This window comes from Eimeria tenella, genomic scaffold, assembly GCF_000499545.2.
Source record: "Eimeria tenella Houghton genomic scaffold, Eth_scaff26, whole genome shotgun sequence".
NCBI lineage: Eukaryota > Apicomplexa > Conoidasida > Eucoccidiorida > Eimeriidae > Eimeria > Eimeria tenella.
Window position 1 is genome coordinate 129,099 of NW_013542471.1, and position 26,828 is coordinate 155,926.

Genomic DNA, 26,828 nt, shown 5'->3' on the forward strand with positions numbered 1-26,828 from the left:
ATGGAGCCAATACTGCACCAACTTCAGCAGATTCAGCAAGTGCAGCAACTGCAGCAGCTGCACCAGCTGAAGGGAAGAACAGAGTTGCCCCTGGTCACTGGTGCCACTCGCCTCGTTTCTATCGAGGTTGATCCTCCTCCTGGACTTGATCTGCACAGTAGACCCAATCACACCCGTGATGTCAACACGAAATATGGCCTGGACTCCCGTCGCGGGATCGGCCACCAACGCGGAGTCGATCCAAAGAGTGGAGCCCACGTCAGGGGCCCTGAGGATCCCCCAGGACCCCCGTACCTTTGCTGCTGGGTGAATGGAGAGTCGAACACTCCCCTCTTTGTGATTCCCCTCAAGGGTTCTCGCGTCGTGAACAATATCACAGAATTAGGGTGGGGGTGAACATAACTGAAACGAACACTTAAGTGCTGAGAGCACCTTTTCTAAGATTCATCCTTGTATTTCTCCGGCCTGGCCATCTTCCATGCTCTCTGTCATTCTTCTCTTCCCATATCTTGTCTCTTTTCATCCTTGGTGTTTGCTTATCCTTATTTCACCATCTCTGTCTTCTCATTTTTGTTTTCGCCAATGATTATCTACGTGTCGATCTCCGCGCATTTTCTCATGTATGTTGCTACTTCCATTCGTCTGCATACCACTGTTTCTGCTCACTTTGACGTGCCTTTTTGTTTTATGCTGTGTTTGCCATCCCACTGGCCTGTATGTGTTTGGGGGGCGCGTGTGCCTGTAATTTGTTGCTGGGTTTCTCATGTGCTCTGTAGTCCTGTCACTGTGTTAATATCTGTGCCTGTTTGTTATTGTCTTTTTCTTTGCTTCTCCTCCGCAAGGCCTATGCCGTCTTGTCTCTTTGTACTTCTTTATCGCATTCGTATATGTTTCAATGATCCTCTCGTTTTGCCGAGCATTCACGTCTGCCGTTTGTGCAAATCTTCCATGTTTTCGAGCAGCACTGCCTCTTTGTCTTTGCTTACTGTTCATCCGCTTGTTTACCCGCCCCTACCTTACTGTGTATGCATTTTCTTGGACAGATATTCAAAGCATAAGGGTAGGCGTGCATTTTAATCTCGTTGTGCTCGCTTATATTCGTCTGTCTCTGTGCCTCGTATATCTGACTCGTCGCTGCTTCTTTCTGTTTGTATACCTAACTTGGTGTCTAGTTGTCTGTGGCTCCTTGGTGGTTTTCTTGTTCTTCCCTTACATGTATGAACTCTCATTTTCGAGCTGGGCTGCATTTGCCCTTGTGGGTGCTTACCCCCGTTTGTTGACTTTTCATGTTTCTGAGGTTTGATTGCTCGGATCACGCCGTTTCGTCTTTGCTGTTAATTGCCTATCTGTTTCCTATGTCTTTGTTTGTCTGCCATACCCTCCATTGGTGCATTTAGCTGGGTCGATTTTGCATTTCTTGCTCTTGTGTATGTACCCATGCTCCTGGCTTCGCCTGTCCCTGTCGGTCTCTGGTTTGTGTTTCTAGGCCATGCCTGTACATCATATCTTCAGCTGGAGAATTTGAGTTTCAGTGCCCTTCGCGTCCTGTGTGCTCGCGTTGGTTGGAAATTCTCAAAAATTTAGGAGTCTCTATTTTGAAATTTACGGATCTATACCGCCTCGTCGAGTTCATAGGTACCATGCTCACGAGTTCACTGGATACGTTCAACCTCTACCTTTAGTTTAAAGCAGTGTATCGATTCAGGGGCTCATTAAGTTTTTAAGTGTAAATTGACGGTGAAGGGAAGGCAACTTACTAAAGACAAGATAGGGGAAGCACCTACACAGGCATCATTCCCGCCGACACCCACCGCTCAACTAAAGCTTCTTTATTTCAAAAGTCTACAGAATTGAGACTGGCAGACATAAGGGTTGAATTCTGTTAATTTCATGTTTGCGTGAGTTTCGGCAACACTCCTCCCAAGTTCCGTGTAATGGCTTCGTCGAGGCTTTAAGCTTTCTGTGCGCGTTGCGTGCCGTGTTTTGTAATTTCGCCTTGTTATTTTTGTCCCAGTATTTCGTGTTTCACACAACATCAGCAGCGTCATTTTTGTCCAGCATGAGCACTTCATACGTTCATGCATGTACTTACTATTCGTATCGTGCCTGTTATCTGTAGATGCACTTAGTCAGCGTACATGCCTAATGCATCCCATTCGTGCACTCGTGTTGTACGTCTACTACTCATTGCCGCCTACATTTGTGCTTCATTCTTCCCGCTAAACTCCCGTCTTTTCCTGTCTTGGTTGCTCTTTGCATGCGAGTCTCATTTTCGACTCAATTGCTGCTGCAGGAGAGGGCAGTTTTGCCAAAGTTTACGTCGGTCAACATTTGTTCACTGGGGAGAACGTGGTGGTGAAGGCAGTAGACAAAAAGAAGGTGCTGGAATCCAATGTGTACACAGAAATTGAAGTACTGCGCAAGGTCACACATCCCTACATAATGCGACTCTATGCAGCCTATGAGCAAGGTAGGATGGCCGTCTGGCTACGGCTTCTTTCTTTCGACGTCTTTTTTTGCCTCCTTGGTATCTTTCTGTCTGCAGTCTGCGCCACCATCCACTTTCTTCATCTCACGCTTTTTTTTTACGAATCTGTATCTCCGCGTGTCACGGTGCCCCCTTGACACTCGTCTTTGTCGCTAGGCGCGCCTTCGCACGTATGAATGTTCGTTGCCTCTGTCTGTTTCTATGTGTAACTTTTATACCCCTCTAACGCCTCAGTTTGGCCGCCACGCAGCTTGCTTCTGCTCTGTTATCTGTCTTTGTGCTTTGATCCTCAAAGTGCGTATTTCCTTCGTTGATGTCCTGGTGTATGTCCATTGAAGAAACATAAGCACGATTTTCTAGTAAAAGAAGCTGGAAAAGGGACCAGTTGCATGAAAGAGAGCAGAGAAACCAAGTTCAAAGTAGAATCGAGGCCAGAGTGTGACAGAATTAGGCAAACACAGCGCCAGACAAGAAAGCAAGGATAGAACAAGAGAAAAGGATAGACAGGGAAGGAGCTGCAAAGGCAAGTGCGGCTCGTGGAAGGAGTTAAGCAAAGCAATAAAAGAAACTAGAGACACGGATATAGGCATAGACAAGAGAGGCACACGGAGAACGATGCTGTCAGACGTGAGGAAGAGCCAGAGAAACAAGTGACGAAAACGTCAGGACAAAACGATGAAGTACAGTACCGTTGTTCACAGGGAGATAGTGGTGTAGAAAGAAGGAAGCACAGCAACGCACAGGCAGATGGCAAAGCAGTGAGGTGCAAGCAGGCGAAGGGGCAATAAAGAAGGGATATAGTGGGGCAAGCGATGCAGTGATAGGAAGCATGAACAGGACTTACACAGAGATAGATGCAGCAGACACGGATAGACACATATTTGTCACTTTATGTATGTGGAGACCGTGACGTTTAAGGCCTAGGGTTCAGAATTCAATACTTGTCAATGCAAGTGGACGGCAAGGTGTAATGATCCGCGGACATGCAGAGATCAGCACAATTTTTGTACACGGGTATATATTGACACAAGCATCAGAAACATGAATTTGAGGTTACAGGCAGCAAGTGAATAACTAAACATAGCAACAAAGAGCAGTGTTTTACACACAGACGTGCTTTTCTGCGTGCCTCCCAACCCATGTGCTTTGTGTGTTCAGAGGACTTTGTTTGTTTGGTGTTGGAGTACCTGCGCGGTGGCGAACTTTTTGAATACTTAAGTGTCAATGGGCCTTTCAGTGAAGACCAGGCGCGCTTTGCAATCAGACGAGTTCTACTGGCCCTGCAAGAAATTCATTCCAAGGGGGTGGTGCACAGAGACCTGAAGGTTAGGTGGCACGAAGAGGGGCGACCAAAAAATAGCAGTGTATTATGATTACAATTTCAACGTAGGGCTAAGTAGCAATTATTGAAGGAGATAGGCATTTGCCGGAATTTCACGAATTGAAACGATAGAGAATAAATACTGCAATAAGGTTAATGGTAACGGCGTTCCCTATTACAGCTCTGTGGCAAGTGACAAATCGAGCACCAGTAGTTGAGCATCTCAACAGATGAGGACAACTAGTAGATAGCCAAGAACAGAAGGATAAGGGCGCAGAAAGTCCCAGTCTACTTAACGTCTTGAGAGAAACAGAAAGTTTGGCACAGAGAAGGCGAAGCATAGAGAGTACGATGGAAAACAGCAGCATGAAAGATAGAGCAACCAACCTGTAGGGAAACATGAAGGGAGCACACAAACCAGAGACAGAGATTTTAAAGACGCAAAAGAAAGCAGAAGCACAAGAGAGCGGTAAAAGGTCACCTTATTCCTGCTTAATGCACGAGTCATGAGTAGCAGAGAGATGCTATCGATTGCTTGCCTGTTCGCCGTATATCCACTTCATGACCGTGCGCACCACAGGGATGACTGTAGTGGCTATCACTGCTCGAATTGTTATCGTTGTCAACAGTGTTTCTGTTGAGTTTGTGCAAATAGACGGAAAACCTGATAATAGAAAACCCTGCTAATCCAGCGTCCATCAAACTAATCGACTTTGGGCTGGCTGCCACCGTCGGCTCTCCAGCAATGAAAATGAGATGCGGCTCGCCTGGATACGTTGGTCAGACTTCTGTTGCTGCCGCTGAGGCTGCTGCTAATGATCCTGAAACTGCTGCTGCTAATGCTGCTGATGTGCTGGTGCTGCTGTTGCCTGCTGACATGATGTGAAGATGAAGGTTGCTGATACTTGTCAAGAGTATTTTTGTACTGATATTTATTGAGCGCTGCTGATGCTCCCGGTGGAATGCTGCTTCTAAGAACAATCGCAATTGTGCTGCCGTTACTGCTGCTGAAACGTATCACGATCACCCCGAAGATTCTGCTAATTCTTATGCAGACTGCTACTGCTGGAGGTAGTTCCGTTAATGCAGGTGTTTTTTTCGGGTGCAGCTGTTTTTCGCTGGTGATGGTAAATGTAATGCTATTGATGTCACTGTTTTTTTTTGTTTACTGCGGATGCGTGGTGTTCCATTTGCCTTTGAGCGTGTTACACTCTTTTGGTTGCTGTCAATACGTATCCCGCGTTGGCCGCCTGGCTGTTGTCGCTTGGGCCACTGTATTTCTTTCTGTAGTTACTCTTATGCTGCTGCCGCTTCTACTAAGGCTGCTGTAAAAGGTGCAAAGATTTTGTTGATATTGCTGTAGCTGATGATGTTACTTAAGCGCTGCTGCTTTGCGTGTGGCATTGCTGGTGCTGATCCAGATAAAAATGCTGCTTGGAATCTACTGTTTCTCTACTTTAGGCTGCTGCTGTGCTCAGTGCTGTTCAGTGGTGAACGTACCACAGTTACTAAAACAGCACTGCTGATAACTACTACTGCGTGTGCTGCTGCCACAAATACTCCTGTTGCTGCTACTGTGGTTGCTTTGATTGTGGAGCACACTTTTGTAGCTCTTGCTGAATCTGCAAAGGCAGCATAAGGGGACTTTGTTGCGTTCAGTTCTCTTGCTGGGCATGTTTTTTTGGGCGACTCTTTTGTTTCTTCAGTGTCACGAGGCTACTGGAAGGACTGATTCTTGTTAACGCTGCTGCCTGTGGTGCTACTGCTGGTTTTTTGAGCTGCTAGTGCTACCTAGTGGTCGTCCTTTGTTGCATAATATGTGCCCTGCGTAGCATCCAGGAGAACCTTGAGCAGCACTTTGAAAGCTCCGACGCAGACCCATTGTGGCTTGTGGGTGCAGCTCCAGAAATTCTCCAAGATTTGCCATATGGGCCTAAAGTAGATGTGTTTAGCTCGGGAGTTATTCTGTTTACTCTTTTGGCTGGCTTTCCTCCATTTAGGGGACAGAATGTTAAGGAGATACTGAAAAGGAACCTCAGGTCAGCGCTGCTTCATGAACCGTTACTTGTGAACCGTGAATCCTGTACCTGTGGTTAAACATTGCAGTGAAGAAGCCTAAAGGACGTACAGAAAACCTTCAAATTTATTCTATACCTTAAGCACCAGAAAAACACCTGGAAATACAATTTGAAGCCAAGCATTACAGAGGAAATCCTTGCGGATTTAACCCACGCGGCTTGAAGGCGGATGCAAGCTCCTTGCTATGTTCGGGTTTTCTTTTTTTGCTAACAATAAAGGCTCTGTTTGCTCAATGATTCAGAGAAATCGAAAAACAGGCTTGCATGCTATTGCTCCGGCGTGCCGTCGCATTCGACAGACCAAACAAGTGCTTGTTTTTCAAGGAATCATTCTTCGTACTTCAACCCTTTAATGCAGCGTGTTTTGTCGAATGTGTTGGAATCTGCAAAAGCCGTGCTTAAGTGCATCAGCATCTACGTCTGTTGTGTACCTATTCATTCTTTTTGCTCTGCGCCTGTCTGATTTTACTGCTCACCATCGTTAGTTTCACTGGGTGCTCTCAAGATGTACACACATTGCAGTCCCGCGTGCATTTTATGCTCTGCGCGCACAAGAGGCGTTGAGGTGTCTCTTCAGGTGCCAGCTGGCATTCACTCACCCGACTTGGAGTCGCATCAGTCACTCCGCCAAAGATCTTATTGGCTGGATGTGCTCACGACAGCAAGCGCGACGCTGTGCTGCAGTGCAGGCGCTTACACATCCTTGGTTTTACAGGATACCTAGACCTATAGGTGGTGCTGCAGACACTGGTGCAAAGCCACCAGTGCCGGCAGCAGCGGCAGTAACAACTGGGCCAAAGATTGATGCACGAAAATCGCCTTCGACGGGACCGGGGGCAGCAAAAGCAACGGTAGCAGTAGCAACCGCTGTAGCAGCAGGAGCTTCACGACCACTTGCGACGGCCTCGACGCCGAAGAACATGCAACAGAAATTGCAAGCGCAGCATCAACCGCAACGTCATCTTTACCAAGACCATCACTACCAGCAGGAGCTGCTTGAGAAGCTTCACCAGGAGCAGGAGCAGCAGCTTTCCACTTCATTTGGTGAACAGCAGAGCAACTGCTCGGGCCGGCTGAAGCAGCCCAGACAGGGGCCCCGCGGGAAGCCCCCTGAGTCAGTGATATTAGAGCAGCACAAAGATACCTCATTCTTCAACAGCGCTCCTCCAGGGGGTCCCCACCGGTCTGACGCGGAGAAGGGGAGAGACAACAGCATAATTTTAGAAGGCAAAGACAGTCAAGACGATGCTTATGTTCGCAGTCTCCGGCGCAAGCAAGCAGTAAGACCTCGCCTGTTGACCACTCCATACCCCATACCCCATCCCGCATACAGTTGGCGAGCTAGTTAGGTACTTTTTAGGCAGCCAGACAGCAAATGGGAATGCTTTTAGGTTGCCGGCTACTTAATGAAAGAAGCAAAAGAAGAGCTTGTGGGGTAGTGCTTCTAGCAGTCACGGCGTAGAGGGAAGGCGAACATTAATGAGCTGGCCAACTAGCGAGCCACCTTCTAGAGATGTTGATAAGTACTCACATTTCCAAGAAGTAAAACAATTTGTAGCGCCGCATGGGCATATACAGTGGCCGATGCTGAGGAGGGAACATGCAAATGTGGAGAAACGGTGTGCAAGTGCGCGACTGAGATCCTCCACGCGACACTAAAAACGCCTAGACTAACGCTATGCTGTGAATTGAAGGCCTGAGTTTGTTTTCCAGGTTTCGAAAAGGTCGTCCGGTGCAGCAAAGACTGCAAGGGGGGCTTCCCCACGTGATGAACGTCCCGAATCAGTAACAGCAGCAGCAGTAGCCGATCATTTTTGTTCGATGGAGTGCGAGGAGAAAGACGTTGGCTATGTATTCACGTCCAAAGCTTCAGCAGTCGATCCACCCCCAGCGGCAGACGCGGCAGTAGCAGCAGCGGCGGCAACGGCAGTGACAGCAGCAGCAACTGCTGGCGTTTTGGCCGCAGCTGCTCGCTTGTCTCTGCACCAGCAGCAGGAGCAGGAGCAGCAACATATCGCTATCTCTTCGTGCTGTAGCGCCGTACCCCCGGTTCCTTCGCTCCAGTTGTCATCAGCAGCAGTAAGGGCATCGAGAGCCCCGGCCGCTGATGTGATATGTGAGCTGATCCCGACAGGCGGCAATAGCAGCAAGAGCAAGGGGCTTCTCACTCCCTGTTCCTCAACCTTCTTAGAATGGAGGGGACTTCCAGCAGATGTCTTAGAGACACCAGCTTATCTCCGTTGTGAGAAGAGCGCCACCGCTGCAGCAACAAGTCCAGCAGCAGCAACGGCAAACGCAGCAGCAACAGCAGCAGCATGCGTAGAAGCGCAAAACCCTACGGCTGAGGAGGATATACGTACTCGCAGTCCTACATCAAGCGACTCAACATTCGCCTCTCCAACAGCAGCGGCATTTGGCCGCCTGTGCTTGTCCCCCATATCTCCCTATTCTAATGCAGACCCAAGGGAGAAACCTCAGAATAGTTATGTCCAAGACAACAGCAACTGCTTATCTGGATCTTCCGATTATTCTGGCAACACGCCCTGCAGAGACGCTCAAAATTTGGCTCCAACAAGTCCGAGCTACCAACGAGCTTATCAGGTGCCGCTAGAACGCTTCGCCGATGCACCAACTGAGGAGCAACTGAGTGACCCTTTCGCGCATACTTTTATGTTTTCTGTTGAGCTTAAGGGAGAAGAAAGTACAAAAATGCTTGAGGTCCAGAATGTGGCAGAACGGTTTGCTCCCGACACAGCCAGATCAAAGACCTCCGGGGAGCCCAAGAAGTTAGGGGATAGAGATAGCGGGCGTGTTGACTATGCTGACGAGGGAAGGAGTTTGGTGGGCACATTAGCGGACCCCCAAAAGGCATCAAACGATTTTCATGGGTCGCGATCTTGTCAAGCTGGTAGGCCTGCTGCGATGGATGGTTGCTACTCAGCTCCTCCACAAGACAACCAACAGCAGCATCAGCCGCAGATAAATCAGCAGTTGCAGCCGATCGTAAAGCAAACTCTCGTCACCGTGCCCAACGCAGGAGACGGCCTTCTAAATAGACCGATGAATGTGGAGCCCCACCAGAGTCGCCCCACGGCAGAACTCTGTAAACCGTGCTGTACAGAGGATAACTGTGGAAGTTGCCAGCAAGGCTCCTCGAACAATAATGGAAGTCATTTCACACCTGTGAAGAATGATATTTGGGAGAAAGAGAGTTCTCGTCGAAGTTCCGAGGATTCAGGTTGTCGGAGCCCCTCCGCAGATGATATGGAGCATCAAAAGACACGAAAGCGATGTCCTCAAACTGAGGCCTCCCAGTTTTGTGCAGACCAGCAGACCCTTCCGGAGGGCCAAAATTCCGGCTGGACGGAAGGGGCAAATGCCATTGTGGGGGATTCTCAATGCAGGGGTAGTCCATCCTCCTCGGATGGCTCCCGCACGCTGCGCATGCAGGTTTCACGGAAGATACGTGCTCATCGCTACCTTGTCCCTGGACCCCAGAGCTTGGTGAGAAATACCACACGAGCACTAAAGAAGTCCACTGAGGGCATCATGAGGCCTTTAGCGCCTCCTCGCATCTGTGAAGAAGACGGGCCCCCTCAAGAGCCCTCCAGTACAGCCAGAGACCTGGAAGCAGCCAAGGCGCAACTTCCAAAGGGCGTGGGGGGAGGCAGCGTCAGTAAAACAAAAGAAAGAGATGAGTACTACCGCGATTTCAAAGAGCTGCACCCCGCTTCCAGGAAGGGCTCTGCGCAGTCACCCACGGACGTCCATCGAAGAGGCTCAACGCGGAGGCATCCCGCTGTTGATCTCGGGGTTGCGACAATAGCCGATGGCACAACCAGTTCCAACAGTACCTACGAACGGTCTCTGCAGGTCCGCAGCACCAGCAATACCAGCACGAGCACCAGCAGCAGTAGTAGCAGCGGCATTCGCAGCAGCAGGAGCTGCAACAACAATAGTAGTGGTAAGAGTCGGAGTGTGCTGCCCCTTCACTCTGTGCAGTTTCGCTTGTCTGAGATAATGGCTTTGCCGTTCCTCAATAAAGTTGCTTCGGCTTTGGGCGCTCGCGACTGGTTGAGGGCAAAAGTACAAAGCAGCCCCAGGAACCCTCAGGAGCAGCTCTAAATGGAGGCATTTTTACGGAACCCTTTGATGTAGGCCTCCGCTCCTTCAGGAGCCCTCGGAAGAGGGGGCTTCTTTGGAGGACGAAATAGTTGAGAGTCATAGGAAGGGCCTCAGTGGCAAGAAAGAAGGCAAGGAGGCACACAATAAGTCTGGGAGCCCTTCAGTCCTTTTCAGCCCAGAGGATTATTGCATAGGCGCGAAGCTTTATGCCCTAAACCCTTAACCGAGGACATGCTATTTCGTCGCTTTAGTCTGGTTTTTTCGATTTCATTTCTCCGCTCGTCGGGCGGCACTATTTGTATTCATTTTTCCTGGTGCTAAAATTATATGGAACTGTAAAACTGAGTGGCAGTTTGTAAACATTTATGTAGGAGCTGCCGCTTCTTTCTGTTGTTAATGAGTACCGGAAGTTCCTCACTTTGCACAGTGATGATTGTCGTATTTGTTTTTCCCCTCCTTTATCTCCTTGGTTTTTCTCGTACATGCGCAGGGCCTCCCCTGGCCATGACAGTGGCTCTGGTGCTACGGTTGCTGGTGATTCTGCTATTGCTGCTGCACTTCGCCATGTTGCTGCCGCTGCAAGCGCTCCTTTTGCCACCTTTGCTGGTGCACCTTTCAGTGTTGTTGCTTGTGCTACAAGCTGCTGCTCCTCTTTATGGCGTCACTGCGAGTTTACTGTTGCGATCACTTGCAGTGCAACTAGTTCTACTGTAGCTATTACTAGTACTGCTGTTAGCACTGCTAGTACTGTCGGTGGTGTTACAACTGCGGCGAACAGCAGTGCCGGTGCTTACTTATCCCAGCCGAAGCGGACCACGCTGCGAATAGTGCGGTGCTCACGCCCGACAGCCTTGGAGAGACGGCATCCTAATTCCCACAGCAAGCTTACGAGCATACCCTGACAAGGAAACTGGAGCAGGTAAGAGACAATGTCTCCTTTCTCTGTCTCGCGCCCGAAGTCCTCGTCTCTCCCTCTACTAGGCGCGAGCACATGAAGAAAAGCAAATGATGGGTGGGCTATGTAGTATCCTACAGCCTCCTGCACGTGATGCAGGGGTCCCCTGGGGACTCTCCGGGGGGCCACTGGAGGCACACCGTAGGAGACACCATAAGAGTCCCTTTGGGTTCTGTATAAACCATTCGGGGACCTCAAACGCCCCCGTATGATACCTTCGCGCGCTTCCGGGTGACCACTACGCGGCGATCAGTGCCAGACTCGTCCAGTTATCCTACTACTCCGGCAAAGTTATGGGTTTTCCCTCCAGTTCGTCGTTCCTGAACTTAGTTACGAACTCCAAAACGTTCTCTTTTGTGACTTCTCGATTGCCATGGGGGAAGGCGTACACCTTTTGGCTATAGATATCAAGGATCAGCTGCACACATGTCTCAAAACCGAACCACTAAGCCATTAACACTACAAGCTGGGCCACTTATCCTACAAAGTAAATCTTGAACCCAAATCTTCACATACAGGGTCTTCAGTCTTACATTCTGAAGCCCTGAAGGCGGAGCAGTTCACAGAGTGGAGAACGTTGTTTGTGGGTTGCATGCGTAATGATACACCAAAGTTTGCGTCAGGTCAGCCACATCTTACCAGAGAAACTTTAGATTTTGCGTAAGAAGATGGCGAGAGACCTTCTTTACAAATGTGACGTAGCGCCGAAGTCCTGGGAGAGGAGCCCTTGGCCGTGAGGAATTGAGGAACAGGGCCCACCGAAGTTCCTGTCTCCGTCGCTTTCAGCGACACCGCAGCCTCTTCCAGCACCTGATGTCCCACCAACTTGCTTAAAAAGGCATGCTTTGAGCCCTCGACGCAGTAGGACTAATTATGAACTAAGAACTAAACAATCGGAAACGTCAAAACGATTGACTCTAGCCCCGACCCCGGGACTTAAAGCGTAGACTCCAAACTCCTACACCCTAGGCTATCTACAGTAAATACTAAAGCCAAATGTGTGAACTTCGGAGGCTATGATCCTAGACGCAAACCCTCAGGCTCTACGTCCTAAACGACTACTTCTACACCAGCAATGATTACAACAAGGGTCAGCTGCACGGAACCCCTAGCAGTTTGCCTTTTGTGCATGTGAGAGATTGACAGTGCATGCTTTACTTTCAGCGTCTCGCGTTGAGTTTCTTCGTCAGCTAAGTCCAGGAAAGCAAGAACAACTGGTTCTTCAGCCACAATCTCTAGAGCCTCGTCTATATCCCTGACGGGTTTTTCCTTCCAGGGGAACTGTGCTCCCTCTCCGTCCCGCAAAATTGCAGAAACACCTCGACGCGTCAAAATTTCTCCTCTTGGGGACACCCAAATCAGTGTCGGCAAAGAACGAACCCCCAAAGCATCCTGCACAAGTGAACAGCAGCTTTCCATACTCCAAAAAGTAAAGCTATCAGTACTATTTGGCATATGGGATACGATAACCTGTAACAAACAGTAAACATAAGAACAGCGAAGCACTATTTGTGTTCCATTATTTCACCCACACATACTCTTACACCTATAGAGGTCCACGAAACTGCAATGTAGATCTACATTTATCGAAGACGAAGAGGAATTAAAAGGCGGACTTGCGCTAGCGCTCTTGTGGCGGCTCGACTGAATGGCACGGCAAGCCAATCCATTTTACTGAAATAATTTTTGAATGATTCTTCGTCTCTGTCATTCGAGACGAAAACCACCTCCACCGGTTCCCCCCTTTCTTTCAGTTTCTTCACGGTTTCTGACAACTTAGGTGTGAAATTCCGACACGGCCCACACCAAGAGGCGCTGAAGTAGATGCCGACCGTCTTACCGGCTAAAGAGGACTAAACAGAAAAGAGAAACAAAAAGAGATCTTCAAGAGGAATTGGAGTGGGACGCACAGACAAATATGGAGGCATGAATTCACAAAAACAGACGCAGTCAAAAGTTGACCTACGAACGCGCGATAATTTTTCACCGGGCATCCAGATGGCTTGCTGTGTGTGCGTGTGTTTATGTGCGTGTGTGTGTGTCTATGTCTCTGTGTGTGTGTGTGTGTGAGCGTGCGTGTGTGTGTGTTTGTGTGCTTGTAAGATTGCTGATTATTGTATGTATGCATGCTTTTTTCTGTTTCCCAGTGTGCGTGCCACACAGGGTCCACAGCTTCTCCTTTGTTGTCGATGAGTTTGTCCCCAAGAAGTTGCAGCGGGTCCTTCTTAGGCCAAGGAAAGCCCAAAGGGTCGGCGAGCATGGAAGAGTAAGCTTGAGGGTTAAGCACCCTCCCATTGTCTTCTAGCAGCACAATATGGGGTAAAGAAGAAACCCTGAACCGCCGATACAAGGAACGTAGGCGGGCACGGCCCTCTGAGTCGTCAAAGGGCACCGCGTGCCTGCACGCATACCGTCAGCCTTTAGTCACAGCCACTGCAGCCTTGACCGGAAATCCTCACTCTTTGAACGTTCTGACCCTAAAGTGTAAAGTACCACAGCGAAGATAAGAACCACAACGACACAAGTGCTTTGATGAGCTAGGATCTAAAATTTGTGCTTCTTACCAGGGCATTGTGTGGAACAGAGATGCGGCATCTGCAGCTGAGTCATCCGCCGACACAAATACAACATTTAACTTCCTGCCCTTCTTCCTCGCGGCTTCTACTATGGACTTCAACCGGGGAGTAAAAGGGACATAACCCTTGGTCTGCGGATGCAAAGATAAAACCTCCACGAAGCCCTTAATCCACGGGTACAACTGTCGACCGTAAACTATAAAATCTTGGCGATTGGAGAGACGTGCAGCTTGCTGACAATGTGATTGCTACCTCAAGTATTTGTTCCACGCCTTTGCCAGTAAAGTAGAGAGCCGTGATACTACCAGGTTCCCCGAGTGCATGCGCTGTCGCTGTCTCTTGAGGAGCGGCGGCTCCCGTCAGCTTTGCAATGAATCCCTGGGGCTTCTGCATTTCTTCAGTGTTGGTTAGCAGCACAGGACCCAGAAGACGGCTGAAGGGAGTGGATGGGCCAGGACCCCCCAAGCGTGCCCTCCTCTTCTTCCTCAAGTAATCCCGTGTCAGTCGCAGACCCACAGCACCTGTAAACCCAAAGCCCTCAATACAACAAGGGCTTGAGACTTGATCCCTTAGGCGCGCCTCAAGAACAAAACGAGTCAAGGCTTTGTCACTGTTCATAGCCTTTTGGCGGAGCAGTGATTGCTGTTGCAACGGCTAAACGTTAAATCCGCTCCTCGTCTGATAGAGACCTAGTGCAAAAGTGTGCGATTTGCGTGTGGCTTGCTTCCAAAAGGGACAAGATGCCTACAGCGCAGACGTACCTACAGCAGCAACACCTCCGATACAAATAAGAGCTTTAGCTGCGCCACAAGACACCAGTGGCAAATAATCACTTCGGAGCCCCACCACTTCTGCATCTTCTTTATCGTCACTCAACTCGTTGCTGGGCACGCGAGAAGCAAATGCAACGGGTCCCGGTGAAGGACCCTTCCTAAACCGCCAAAGCACGAATAAACAGAAGGGGCGCAAATCCACCACCATAGTAAACGCAGACCCTGGAATTGAAGCATTTGGTACATCGGCAGTCTGTACAGGAATGGTTAAAGACTTGCCAGCTTCTTTTGCGAGCTCTGATCGGTTGTAAAGAAGAAGTTTCAGAGAGAGAAGCTGTGGGAGCAGGTGCTGGTGGGGTGTTCGCTACGATCGTCGCCAAAAGGCCGTCAAACGGAGCCTTCCCCATGAGCTCCCCATTTCCTCTCCACGCAGAAGATAAGAGACCATCCGGAGCGAGAGATTCTGCTCCGTTCTGCAGACTAGAATTAAGCTGCAGAAGCAGAGAAAGAAAAAGAGTGAGCAACACTTGAATGTGCAACAGGCGTGTTGAATGTATCACTTCGACTCGCACGCCTAGGCAAGTTAAGTGGAAACAACTAAGGAACCGCGGAATCGAGCAGCCAACCAATGTATCCAAACCAAAGCACGGAGTCTGAGGAGATATAGTGGCTGGAGGTGCGCAATTTGCTGATGGCTTGATCCTACCGCCGAGACAAAGGGCAAAATGCTCAAACACAGCAACGGCAGCCTCCTCAGAAACAACGACGACAAGCCCATTGTCATGTGTCTTTCCTTCTCTATAATTTGGCTGCTCTTAATACTTCGATTCGGAGGCGGCGTACGGAAACAGCCATGGGCTGATGGGAAGGCTTGAAGCGAGAAAAAAGAGGACCTCTTGCGAGTTTCAGTCCAGCGCAGTTCTGGTTAAGGGCTCAGCATCACCAATTCTTGAATAATACCTATATAAACTACCAAAAGGGAGAATGGCTCCCTAAAGCAAAAAGAAGGAGCACAGTGCGAAGTCGATAAACGGTAGGACCTCCTTCAAGTGGGGGCAAGTCGGCGGCGGGGAATACACGAGAAAGTGGAGAAGACAAAGTAGTAAACGTCAAAGAAGTAATGGCTAAATAAAAATTGAGAGATATTTTCTGAAATAGTAAGCCTAAATCTTCGCGTTTCCACTGAAGAGGCAAAAGGAAAGAAAGGGATGGAGGGCTGCATGCGGCCAATCGAAGCAGCGCCGACAGTGATGATTGTACCCCACAAATTATGAATATACCCTCGTCTCTCACGATCCTCTCAGCCGAAAGCTATTTTCTTTGTTTTATTCTGGCTACTCAGGGGCAAGCACCAGCGGGAAAGGCGATGTTGGCCTCTTCTATTTTCGCAGTTTTCCCGTTGGAGCACCCTAGAAGCGCTCTTGGGGACTCCGGCGTAGGCCTAGTGCGGAAAAAGTGCAGGATCATGTAATTTTCCAGTCCTTTTTTCCAAGCATTTGACCACAGTTACACCCCGTACAGCGACTAAACTTTGGCTGGGGAGTCACGAAGCCCATACCGGCGCAGCTGCCTCACAACCCACTGCAGTCTGCGCAGCGTTATGTAACAAAACACATACTTCTGGCCATATGCTGCCGAATTTGGGCAAATTCATTGCTGCGTAATGGGGTAATGCCCTACTGCTCGCAGCTCCAGAGGCATCAATGGCGTCCTAGGAGTGTAAACTAACAGTGACTGACTATTAAAACAGGTAGCGTGACTGGAGAGCATCAGGATTGCACTGGACCGGCTAAAAGAGCTTTCAACAGGTGTTTAAGTCCGTTAAGTGCTAGGGTCCTACAACATCAAGTCACGGCGCTGTGTGGACATACGGTACGTGGGCCTCACCAGTGAATAAACCCCGGTGCGTACGCCGCAAAAGTGAATACATCCTCGAAGGGGCTCACAGTAAATCCGTTGTGCCAACGATGCTGACAAAGATATGCCTCACTTCACTAATCGGTGTCTCGGTGACTCCCCATCCTCACGCTGTATTCCCTTCGCTAATCCGCTGCCAGGTGCCGGATGGGTATTTCCCCGGCAGTACTCGGCCTTTGCCCCACTAAGCATGTCCAGGTTTCTATTAGTTGCGTTCGTACTTTACCAAGTGGTGGGTATGACCCTGTGGAACCCTACATAGACAATGGCGACAACCACATCAAGTTCGTCCTTGCCTAAAGACGAACATGCAAGTGGAAGGGCACCACCAAAGTTACGTCTTCTTCACGAATAAGAAACTCATTGGCTCCCCTCCGAAAACTGGGCTATGTGTTTCTCCTGCCGTATTGCCCACTGGGTCTCGAGGGAAGTTGGCGTACACATATATTTCTCTTCTTCTGTCGGTAGATACGACGAAATGATCTTAAGAAATAGACAGTTCTGCGCACTATGCTCTAGGAATGCAGGAGCAGCCGTGCAACTAAACAGCGAAGTCTTCTAAAACGTCACTCGGTAGTCTTGGATAACCTCTAAACAGCAGGAAACGAAGAGCACTGCTGCCTCCGCCCATCATGGCTACGATGACTGCGAGATGAAAAAGAATTAACGGGGGACAGCGTTTACGTGGAATGAAGAATAGAGAAACAATGAAAAACAATGAAGTCGCAAACGAGCTGCATCCTGGTCACCCGTCTACAGGCAGAACATGGCCCTCCCTCGAACAAGTACGAACAAGTAACAGCGACGGCAATACCACGAGGCACGCTAGCACGTGCATTTACATGGCGCATTGACACGCACAGGCGTACCGCGAAGTGCGCATAACCTTAGTATGAAGATGCATATGGACGGGGAAATGTGTAGAGATACAGGCGGCACTTGCACGCCCCTCTACCTAGGCAGGTAAGGTCTCGGTCCGCATCATTCTCATCTCCACGACCAGTGCGGCACCAGAAAGAAAGGGCGCAGCAATATTGGCATTCAACGCGTCTCTACCACGTGTGCCCCTTCTCCAAAGAAACGACAGCCAGTGGGAATATCCCGACCCCGCTTCATTTGAGATCCCCCTCTCTGTCACCTCGGTTGTTGACAAGCCTCCCACGGCGTCACCCAGAGGGACTCCTGGACTCCCACTGGAGCTGCTACTCGTAGAATGATTCTCTCCACCAGAGGTTGCCGAACTGCCTCCAGGAGGATTGGCCGGATCAGCAGGTGGCGGCGGTGAGTCGTTGGGGAAGGCTTGCGGTGATGGTGGTAAGGCAGATAGGGCCTCTCTGTATACACCAAAATGTGCTAGTAGCTCTTTTAAAACGAGAAAATGCCACCACGCATGATGAAACACTGTACAGCGCCGAGACAACTGTGTGCGATGGAGGGAAGAAGTGCTGTTGACACATGCAACAAACACTCTCAGATCTTCCCGGTTAGGCGCTGAACCCCGTTTGAGACAACAAAAACCTTCTAAAGAGACCTGCATGCTAGCTCAGTACTACCCTGTCGTCGATTAATAAAACAGAAACCGAAGGCTGACAAAAAAACTCTCGATACAACGAGGCCCGTAACGCCTGTTGCATTACACATGCGTTCAGCATTGAAGAAGAGCAAGGGAAAAGGCACCATTCTCACTCGTCCTTCATGGAGGCTTGCAACAGTCACACACTACACTATTCCCATCGAAAAGCGGAACTAGCGGAAACAACAAGAAAGGCGTGGTGCGACAAGTGGCAGGTGCACGGATGCAAAAAGGCAAAGCAGAGCCACGGCCGAAACAGTGAAGATAGCTACCTAAAGTTGTGTCTTGTGTCGCACCGTCTTTGTCTGATGGCGAGGAAGATGAGCTGGAAGAGGATGAAGTGGTAGTAGAGGAAAAGGGAGAGCAGAAAGACAGTCACCCCCTTCAGTTCCGCAAAGGCTACCAAGAGGAAGCCCACCACAAAGAAGGAAACAAATACAACAGCATTGAAGCAAACGCAGCTGCGGAACATACAACACACCGCCGAAAAACACGCATAGACGCCACAAAGTCCTCTTCTGCATTCAAGGCGAGTTTTTGGTTGTATGCAGAGCTCTTAACAGCTCTGCATACAAACCAAAAGCTCATACGGAACGCAGGCCTTGGTTGCGCCCAAAACTGGAGACCGAACGTGAATGCAGTTGCTTAAAAGTAGCTCATTTCCCAAATTTCTACTTCACATTTGCTACGCGGTCATCCCTCCTGAGCACTGAACTGGTTCTATGTAAAAGAGAAAATAACTGTCCACGCGCTTTTGAACTGTGGGGGACACACAAGCCTGAGCAGAATGGGTGAGCTGGCGGGCCGTCATCGTCCATCAGAAGCCTTGCTAATGAAGCGAGGAGCTGCTCCTGCAAGTCGGTGGCCCCCTCGCCAACGGGCTGCGGAGGTCCCTGAGGGCAAACATCCGGTGGGAGTGCACCCCTGCCTACGAAAAAACAAGCATACACTATGTGCAAAACGTTTGCTCAATGCAACGGAACCTGCTGCTACAATATGTTATATTATTGTCTTATTATAAAAAGACGGCAAGCATCTGTCCTAACATCAATTACAACGAGTACAGGCCAACCTGTCCTGCAGATGGAACAGCGAGAAGTGTCAGGAGCTCTGTGTCCCAAAAGACGAGCTCTGAACGCAGCCAGACGCTGCCTCCTCCTATAAGCAGTCCTAGTTACAACAAGCACATAACTTCATGTCAAGGAAAGGACTGAACTACAAATGCGCCAGCAACCGAGCTACCTGTCCAGCTTGTTAGTTAATTTACTACTTCGTTAATCGACTAGTTATATGGCCAGAGCCAGGTGGTACGCTACTCATGTTAGTAGCCAGGTAGCTACTTAAGTGGCTAGCTAGTTCCATGTTCAGTCAGTTAGCCCGCCAACTCTCTTAACATTGAACTCGACCGTACGGTTCCTAGATATCTCGTCGCACTGCCACTTGACTCCTTAGTTAGCTAGATTTCCAGCTACCTAAGTGGCTTCACAAACAGGAAGCATTCAAAGACGTAATTCTCGCCCGTCAAGCTGACACGATTGCTTGACTGTCACTGCACGGACGGGGAAAGCCTCACCAACATTTTTCATGCACGACAGCGTAGCACTGCGAACAGCAAGGGTGCAGTAATTTGGGAGGAGCTCCTCTCCTGCCTTTTCGCGGTCCTTCTAGACAAATGAAGCAGCTGCGGATGTGCCCTCCAGCATCAGCCAACAAGGGAGACTCAAGCGGGTACCCCGTTACAGCTGTTCCACCGGAGCTTGCAGAAGCAGAGCGTTGAAGGGCTGCCTGCGGACCTCCCCCTCCAGTAGCGCCCGCCTCTGGCTCTGTGGGACAAGATGAGTGCCTGCTTGATAAGGCAGACGAGGGCTGGGCAACTGCAGATGTGATGTGAGGACCCTCAACCTCCCGCAGAGGACCTCCCAAGAGTGGCGTCCCTCGCTGACTGTCTTCCGTATGCTCCATCGCTGCGACAGGAACACAGGGGAAGGACCTCCTGCTGGGACCTCATCCGTAGTGGGAGGAGCAGCAAGAGGCGTTCATGGACAGCAGTTACATCTGCCGTTCCCTTGAGCCACTTCTGGCTGTCGCTCTCGTGGGTAGTAATAAATTAGGCGTTGAGTGTAAACGATGACAAAAATATTGCAGTAACAGCTCAAGAAGTAAAATTAGCTGAGCAATCAAGACCCAATAGCTCTTTGAGGGCTTTAGGCAGCCCGTAGTCATTGGTTGCTGTACAGTATGCATGCCCAGCGCAGCACCGCATTAATTAACGACTTGCAAAATTGATATATTTCCGTTTCACTTATGAGCACTTTGCTTTTTTTGCTTTTGCATGTCCAAGAAGTTAGCAAATGAACAGTGTGCTTGTTGGAGATGTCTTAAGCCTCGCGAGCTCTTTATTCGGCTGTGGCGTGACCTCGCTTGCTTTCTACGTGTTGCGGGTGGCACACCAAACGAACCACGTTGCAAGTAGCCGATGAGTCACATGGCCCTTCGACCGATGACAGCGAAAACAGGGAAGCGAATCTCAGCAACCGGGCAGCTGGAGTATATGCGCCTCCCAAAAGATCCATTCGGTGCCTCCCCAGCAGGTTCTCAACAGCAAAAACGGGAATTCGGTCTACAGGATCAGCTTCCTCTTGAAGAAAGCGAGCAGAAGGGACTAGCAGATAAGCACGTGACGCTCAGTGACACAATATCACCCACTAGGGAAGGTGGGCTGGGGGAGCCCCAAGCCTTCTATATACGGAAGAAGAGGTAGGGGATATTGCCATTATGGTCTGGTCCTCAGGCCCCCACGTTCGGCGATAGCGTTTCTCAGTACTGTGTAGGGCCTCCGCCTGTCCGCTCCCCTCTCTGACCATTTTCCCTTACTACTGCCGCTTGGCCTGTCTCCTCTGACCCTTCTACTATCTTTCGCGCTGCTTCTGTAGCCCAGTTAATGTAGAACAGTATGTCAATACGTGCGTACGCCGGGGCAACTAGCATGCCTCGCTCTAACACTGCAAGCGCTCAACACTGTATGTTCCCTTATGCGGAGCACTTCGAACGGTGTATGCATTATTACTCATTGTTCGACGTATGCTTTCTGGGTGGACCACTCATTTTTGTTTGCTTTTTAAATCATGCAGACGGCGCCAGCGGCTGGATCCATGTGCCGCTATTTTAGCTCGACACCTCTACGCCGAAGACTTAACGGGCATGGTAGTCTTTCCGTCAGAGCCCCAGAGAGTAATCTCAACCGCCACAGGCGTAATCCTCTCACCATGCAAGAGTCTAACGCAGCAGACGCCGAAAGTTGGACCCAAGAGCCTTGCACAAGATACCACTTATACCACCTCAACGTACGAGCAGACAGCTGATATTGATTCAGTGGGTGTGCAGTGCAGCCCATTCGTCATTCGCACTGAGGGGCTAGTTTTAGAGCTATCACAGGGGCCCACAGCTGCTCCTTTAAAGCGGCTGAAGCTGCTGGAGGAAACGACGAAAAGGTCTTCACGGGAGAGTCTAAGGGGGCCTTCAAAGCTAACGGACGGAGAAGTGCTGCGTTTCAGAAAGGAAGACACCGGTCCCTTCGAGCAGGCGAAGAAAGATAAGGAGCAAACGGGCCACCTGTTGAAGTCGGAGGCGAGTGAAGAACGTGTTACAAGAGTGAGGAGCTCCTAATTTCGGTATCTGACGACATTTAGCTCCCTCGCGTCTGCTACCAGCCTTTCCTTTTCCGCCCTCCGGGAGGACTTCGCCAGGACCGCCTCATGCACTTCCAGCCGTATGGTTGACTTCAGTGCATGTTAGTCTCTGCGCACTGGGGCTGTACAAGTGTGCGTGTGGGGGGCAGTGGTTGTGTGGTGCACCTCCAAGCACTAGAGTTTACAGTTCCCGCTAGCTCGGTGGCCCTCGTAAGGCCACTTTTTCTATTGGTAATATGCACGCACTTTTATAAGCATTTGCATGTTTTTTTAAAGTGAGCTCTTGGTCAGCACCCTCTGTAGCAGCACCTGCACTGCAGGGCAGGGTGCTTCCCAGGCGCGATTGTTCTCCCTAGAAGCCGGCGGTTTAGGAAGAAATTTGCTGTTTGTAGGGCTCTCCAAGAAGCCTCTAGGACCCCTTGCGATGATCCCTCACCGCAAATGTTATAACATGTGCTCTTCAGGGAGGACATTTGCCCCCAGCCTCTGTGGGCTCCTCCTCCTGCTAGGAGAGAAGATACAGGGTAGCTCCCTGTGAACAAGTTAAGGGCTCTTCGAGCACCAACTTGGCCCTCAATTTGCAAACCTACATGCCCTCCTGTTCCTGCCGGGGGCCTACAGGGCGGCCGCTTGGCAGTAGGGAGGGTGTGTTGTCCTGTCGCAGGGCGGAAGGGCATATGACCTGCGTCTAGAGAGGTGGCAGACCTTTCTTTCGGCATGTTCAGTCGTCTAGTCCTGTCATCCTGTTTGGTGGAGATGCGTAGGGAGAAAGTGCACAGGCCTTTATCTGTAGACTCTTTGCTCCAAGGCCGATCGCGGCCCGACGGGGAAAAAATTTGTGCCGTACTTTCTCGTGTGAGCCAAACAGGTATCCGGACGGTTTTCTGTGGGGGGCACGCGATCTCCTTGCTGGGTTCTCTCCGAAGTACAGTCCAGAAGCTGCCAACATGAGGGCCCAGAAAAGATGCAATGTCGGCATTTTCTGCAGCATGGCGGCCCTCCATTTGTTGGTGCTTCTTGTTGAGCACGTGCAGAGCCAACAGGATGGTGTCTGCGCATTCCGGCAACATCGTAGTCCGATTCCGCAAATGCATAACGCATTTACCACAAGGACCTCCTATCGACAGAGCTGCTAGCAGCATTCACAGTAATGAGATATTCCTATTGCTGCTAGTGCCACTAAATAATTGGCGCGTTCGTATTGCCACCTGCTAAACTTCGGTATTCCGTATCCCATCTAAACGGGCGACAACAGCAATATCCGTTGTCTGTTTGGTGGTGTCCAGGGCTGTTGGTGATACGGTAGCCTTCGTCTCCCACCTGCTGTTATTAGATCATCTTGAGAAACGGTTGTGTCTCCTCGGCTTCCTTGCGAGAATATGCTTTCTCCTCCCAATGCAGTTGTTGGACTCTGGAGGACGGCTGGGGTTCCACGTAGAAGCCACTGTAAATTGGCCTGCTGTGGCAGTTGCCAGGATTCGAGAGACGGAGCGGCTTTTTTCTTGTCCAGTAGGGCCTCCAGGAAAGCCCTTGCCTTTAAAAGTTGTTTGGCGAAGGGGGCCTCTGGAAGGCCCTCTGTCTGCTTTTCTCGTGCGTACAGTGCTTCGAGCGCGGACTTCGGCAGGAGTGCCGCGCTGTAGAGCCACTGCGGGACTGGCTGGGGTGTATCGGAACGGGCGATGTATTTTGTGTTGCTCGCTTCCTTTGCTGTACCAAAGCTTTCTGGAGGAAGGCGCGAAAAGGGATCGCCATCAGTTGTTCTGAGCTGCTGCTGTACCACATCGCGAATGGCCAACAGAGACGGCGCAGAAGTATACGTGAAGTACCACAAATTGTCGGGGCAAATGCCGTCGACATATGTCTGCAAATTCCAAAGCAACCCTGGAAGATACAAACGCACGCAGACAGGAAAATACATTGGCTAACAGGCACAGCGACACCACGACAAATGTTTACTGGTAGACGTAGACACGAAGCCAGGAACGAGGACAACGTCTCGAGTGGTGGGGGACACAAGCTCTGTACTGTGAAGCCGCTCCATGACTACAGCAGCCACACAAAACGGGATGGAGCTACCGTAACTCGACTGTGACTTACGGTCTCAAGTTCCGAATTATATCTGTCCTTCAAGTTAATTATTTCGATCTTGCTCATATTCTCACCGTGAATATATGCTCGTGCCTTTTCGCGCTCGCTGGCCACATGTGCCTCAACGGAGAACGTGGGGTCTCCTGTACTAGCCTCGGTGGGCCCGGATCCCTCATCTTTTTCTTTACCTTCAAGCTTAACATGTTCCTGCCTCGTTCCTGCTGGTGGCCCCCCTGGGGCGGTCTGGGAGCCGTTCTTGCACCAGTTCTGCGCCCTCAACGCGTGATACAACTCGGGGGCCCAAGTCTCCAGAGCCTGAATTGAATGCATCAACAATTTTGCATGTGATTTGTCCCAGTACTGCGTGCATTGGCATTCTTCTGCGGGTGCAACGCATGGACTTGCAGAGAGGGACGTAGCTGTACAGAATATTCTGGAGAAGCGCCAGCGTAGGTGCCAGCCATAGTTCGCAATATCTGTGTGCACACCTACAAAAATTCATTTGGTACAGCAGAGAATAGACACAAAACTCACTCAAAACACATACGAGCTACGACCAAGCGTGCTTCATATAACGCGGGGTGCTCGTACAGTACCCCCCACGCAACGCGCACTTCCGATGAGCGGAAAACAGTCAGGCTTCTGGCTGTTCGGATTAGCTGCTATTTGGAAAACGTAACAGCAGGAAGCTCGACCTGCTTTTAGAGAGAGTGCAGAACGGGTACACTACACGTGCTGGGCTGAGTGCCCATATGCGTGTGGAGCTCCCCATTATTCACCAATCGCTGTACTTATTGGCTTGTCTGAAAAACTATGGGAACAGACAGTTGCAGCAGTGGCTAGATGCCTGCATGGGTCTTACCTGCATACTAACGGCATGCTTGATTCTCGCCTTAGAGATGTTGCTTCCACCGTTAAACTTGCTCGAGAACACAACTTGCTCTTTGACGAGTACGTCCACTTGGAAGGTGTGGGAAGCTTGTATGATGGGGAATTTGTCCTTAAGACCTCCCTCATATGCCATGTTGCCCTCTGCAGTACCTTTTTCGCCCTCGCTGTTCTCATGGTGGCAACTGTTGCTGCCCTCAGCTGGATATACGAAGCAAAATGTGGGAGGGCTATGCAGGGCCACCTGTAAGCACAAAGAAGGTATATATGCCTTCAGATAGAGGTATGCATACACTGAGAGTATTAACTCAACTGCGTATGCCTTCCTGTGCAAATGGGCTTCAAGAGATGTACATATGCGCGGACCAAGCAGAGATTGTTGAGAGTATTCGACGGAGTCGTAACACGAAGCGTAGAGGCCGCTTTCTGGAATGTCGCGGCAGAGATGGGACCAGATTCCGAAAAATCACCCGTATGGGCTGATGTAGTCACTGCAGCTGTCTCACGCCAAGGGCCCTCATCCACGAGAGGTAGCAACTCCGGGAAATATATCTGTAGCAACTTGAAGGCCGCTCTCTGCTGGGCTGTTTTCTTGTCCGTCGCACTGCTGGCCACACACCTGTTAGTGCAAATAGACTCAACAGACCCCTCGGACTGCGGAAGATTCCCCGCATGGACAGAGCCCTCAGGCTGAACCGCTTCTTTGGAATCCGAGGGTCCCGTGACTGTGGATGACCGCATGACGTGCGGCATCACCCCCACAATATCAATGTCGCAGACAAATCCATCCTGGTTCTCTTGGAAACACCACTGAGCAGCCACGGATGGAACAGGCAAAGCAAGACTTTAGTACGTTGTTCAAGCTATTCGAGGAACGCTGGCTTTGTGCGCAAAGGTCGCATACGTACTTTTAAATTCTCACAACTGCAATAATGTCTTCAGTATGTGGCACCTAACTAGCCGCAGGTTTGTTTCTGTGAAAAAATAGGAACATGGACTAACCCTAACACCCAAGGCACGGTGTATCGGAAAGTAATGAGCAGTGGGCCATGAGCGCGCTCACCCGTAGCTTTTTGACTGCGCGGGTTGCACCGTCTGCACTGGACATCACAAGGCGCTTTTGCGCCACCAGCTGATTTACAATTTGCAGTGGAGATGCCTTGCACAAACCGCTGGGCGTCTTCGGCCCAGCAAGACGAACGCAACTATCTCTTTGCCTCGCCACCATTTCTACGTTTTGTAGCCGATCCAGCTCCTCTATAAAAGCGGAAAAAAAGGGCCAATTAAAAGATCTTTGCTCCGCATCAACCCACGACGAGTCACGGTATTCTGGCCTGCGCTCATCTACACAAAAGGAAATGACTGCCTCAGCCGCAGTCTTGCACGCAGTCTCTTGCGAGGGCTCGTCAACGTTATTTGCAATACGTGCATGCATCAGGCGAGAAAACGTCAAGCAGGCACAGGCGTGCAGACCTGCGGCGTGTTGCTTCGTAGGCAGCAGAGAATCGGGCGAAGGAGAATCCTGGTAGCTTTGGAAGATAATCATTGCCGTTCAGAATGCACATGAGGGCGAAATCGTTTCTGACGAGATGTGAATTTCCTGAAACAAGCACAACGGGCGAAGGCAATCAACGAGACTCTCCGGCTACTCTTGCGCCGGATCCCTTGCAGTGCAAGTCTGTGCCTCCTTGAGAAGAGCAATCACTAACGGCAGCAGTCACATTTAACGCTTTTGAAAGCGGCAAAGATGTGAGCGGCGAAACCAAGTAAAAAGCATCTTGTCTTCTGTCTTTCCTACCTGGAAATAGCCGCTCTAGTTCTCCCAACAAGGCACGAAGAGAATAGATAACTAGGCACACAAAGACACACGAGCCGCTTGGGATGAGCTGGACTCAATGCACACCGAAATATGTACGGATTCGCATCTGTGCCTGACTGGACGGATTGCTCAACAACACTTACAGCACAAGTGAGCACAAAAAAGACGTACGCATCTGTTAAAGTACGCAGCGTGAAAGCATATAGCTATATCTGACCTTGCCCACGGAAAGCACGCGCACAAATCCGTATATGCACCCCACATGTGCCATTACGCGCATAATCGAAAAGAATCCAAAACAGAAAGCATTTGGTGTACCCCTAATGTTCTTGGAATGGGTAATATTCTGTGGATTGTAGACGAATAGATTGGAAGTGTAGGGTAGGGCTAGGCACTGAACCACAAGATCCGCATCTCCCCCAATTATGACAATGCTGTCCGATGGCAGCGCCTTGTACGTTGTTTCTGCCTCTGCAGGTTCTTCTTTGTTTTCTGTCCATGAGTCTGCAGAAGACGCCATGTTAATCCAGTTTGCAAG

General features: G+C 50.1%; 5 protein-coding genes across 5 annotated transcripts; 2 read left to right on the forward strand and 3 right to left on the reverse strand.

Annotated features, from left to right (window-relative positions):
* On the forward strand, window positions 1-10,012 carry ETH_00024365 (CAM kinase, SNF1 family, putative; the record flags this gene model as incomplete). Its single annotated transcript, XM_013375204.1, has 8 exons — window positions 1-386; window positions 1,487-1,635; window positions 2,294-2,470; window positions 3,647-3,813; window positions 4,465-4,588; window positions 5,710-5,848; window positions 6,465-7,167; window positions 7,601-10,012. 8 exons carry the CDS (start codon window positions 1-3, stop codon window positions 10,010-10,012), a joined length of 4,257 nt encoding a protein of 1,418 aa, XP_013230658.1.
* A 790-nt stretch (window positions 10,013-10,802) lies between these two features.
* On the reverse strand, window positions 10,803-13,539 carry ETH_00024370 (nucleoredoxin, putative; the record flags this gene model as incomplete). Its single annotated transcript, XM_013375205.1, has 7 exons — window positions 10,803-11,139; window positions 11,249-11,385; window positions 11,607-11,777; window positions 12,126-12,359; window positions 12,584-12,820; window positions 13,129-13,366; window positions 13,532-13,539. The coding sequence occupies 7 exons, from the start codon at window positions 13,537-13,539 to the stop codon at window positions 10,803-10,805; spliced, it is 1,362 nt and encodes a 453-aa protein (XP_013230659.1).
* A 3,649-nt stretch (window positions 13,540-17,188) lies between these two features.
* Window positions 17,189-19,768, reverse strand: ETH_00024375 (uncharacterized protein; the record flags this gene model as incomplete). Its single annotated transcript, XM_013375206.1, has 5 exons — window positions 17,189-17,567; window positions 18,103-18,267; window positions 18,581-18,734; window positions 18,879-18,976; window positions 19,380-19,768. The coding sequence occupies 5 exons, from the start codon at window positions 19,766-19,768 to the stop codon at window positions 17,189-17,191; spliced, it is 1,185 nt and encodes a 394-aa protein (XP_013230660.1).
* Window positions 19,769-20,282: 514 nt separating this feature from the next.
* ETH_00024380 (uncharacterized protein) lies at window positions 20,283-21,472 on the forward strand (the record flags this gene model as incomplete). The annotated part of the gene is made up of 2 exons (XM_013375207.1): window positions 20,283-20,563; window positions 20,938-21,472. 2 exons carry the CDS (start codon window positions 20,283-20,285, stop codon window positions 21,470-21,472), a joined length of 816 nt encoding a protein of 271 aa, XP_013230661.1.
* Window positions 21,473-21,782: 310 nt separating this feature from the next.
* On the reverse strand, window positions 21,783-26,810 carry ETH_00024385 (uncharacterized protein; the record flags this gene model as incomplete). Its single annotated transcript, XM_013375208.1, has 9 exons — window positions 21,783-22,546; window positions 22,816-23,356; window positions 23,593-23,898; window positions 24,446-24,715; window positions 24,838-25,281; window positions 25,535-25,805; window positions 25,945-26,071; window positions 26,270-26,320; window positions 26,609-26,810. The coding sequence occupies 9 exons, from the start codon at window positions 26,808-26,810 to the stop codon at window positions 21,783-21,785; spliced, it is 2,976 nt and encodes a 991-aa protein (XP_013230662.1).
* Between the last annotated feature and the right edge of the window lie 18 nt (window positions 26,811-26,828).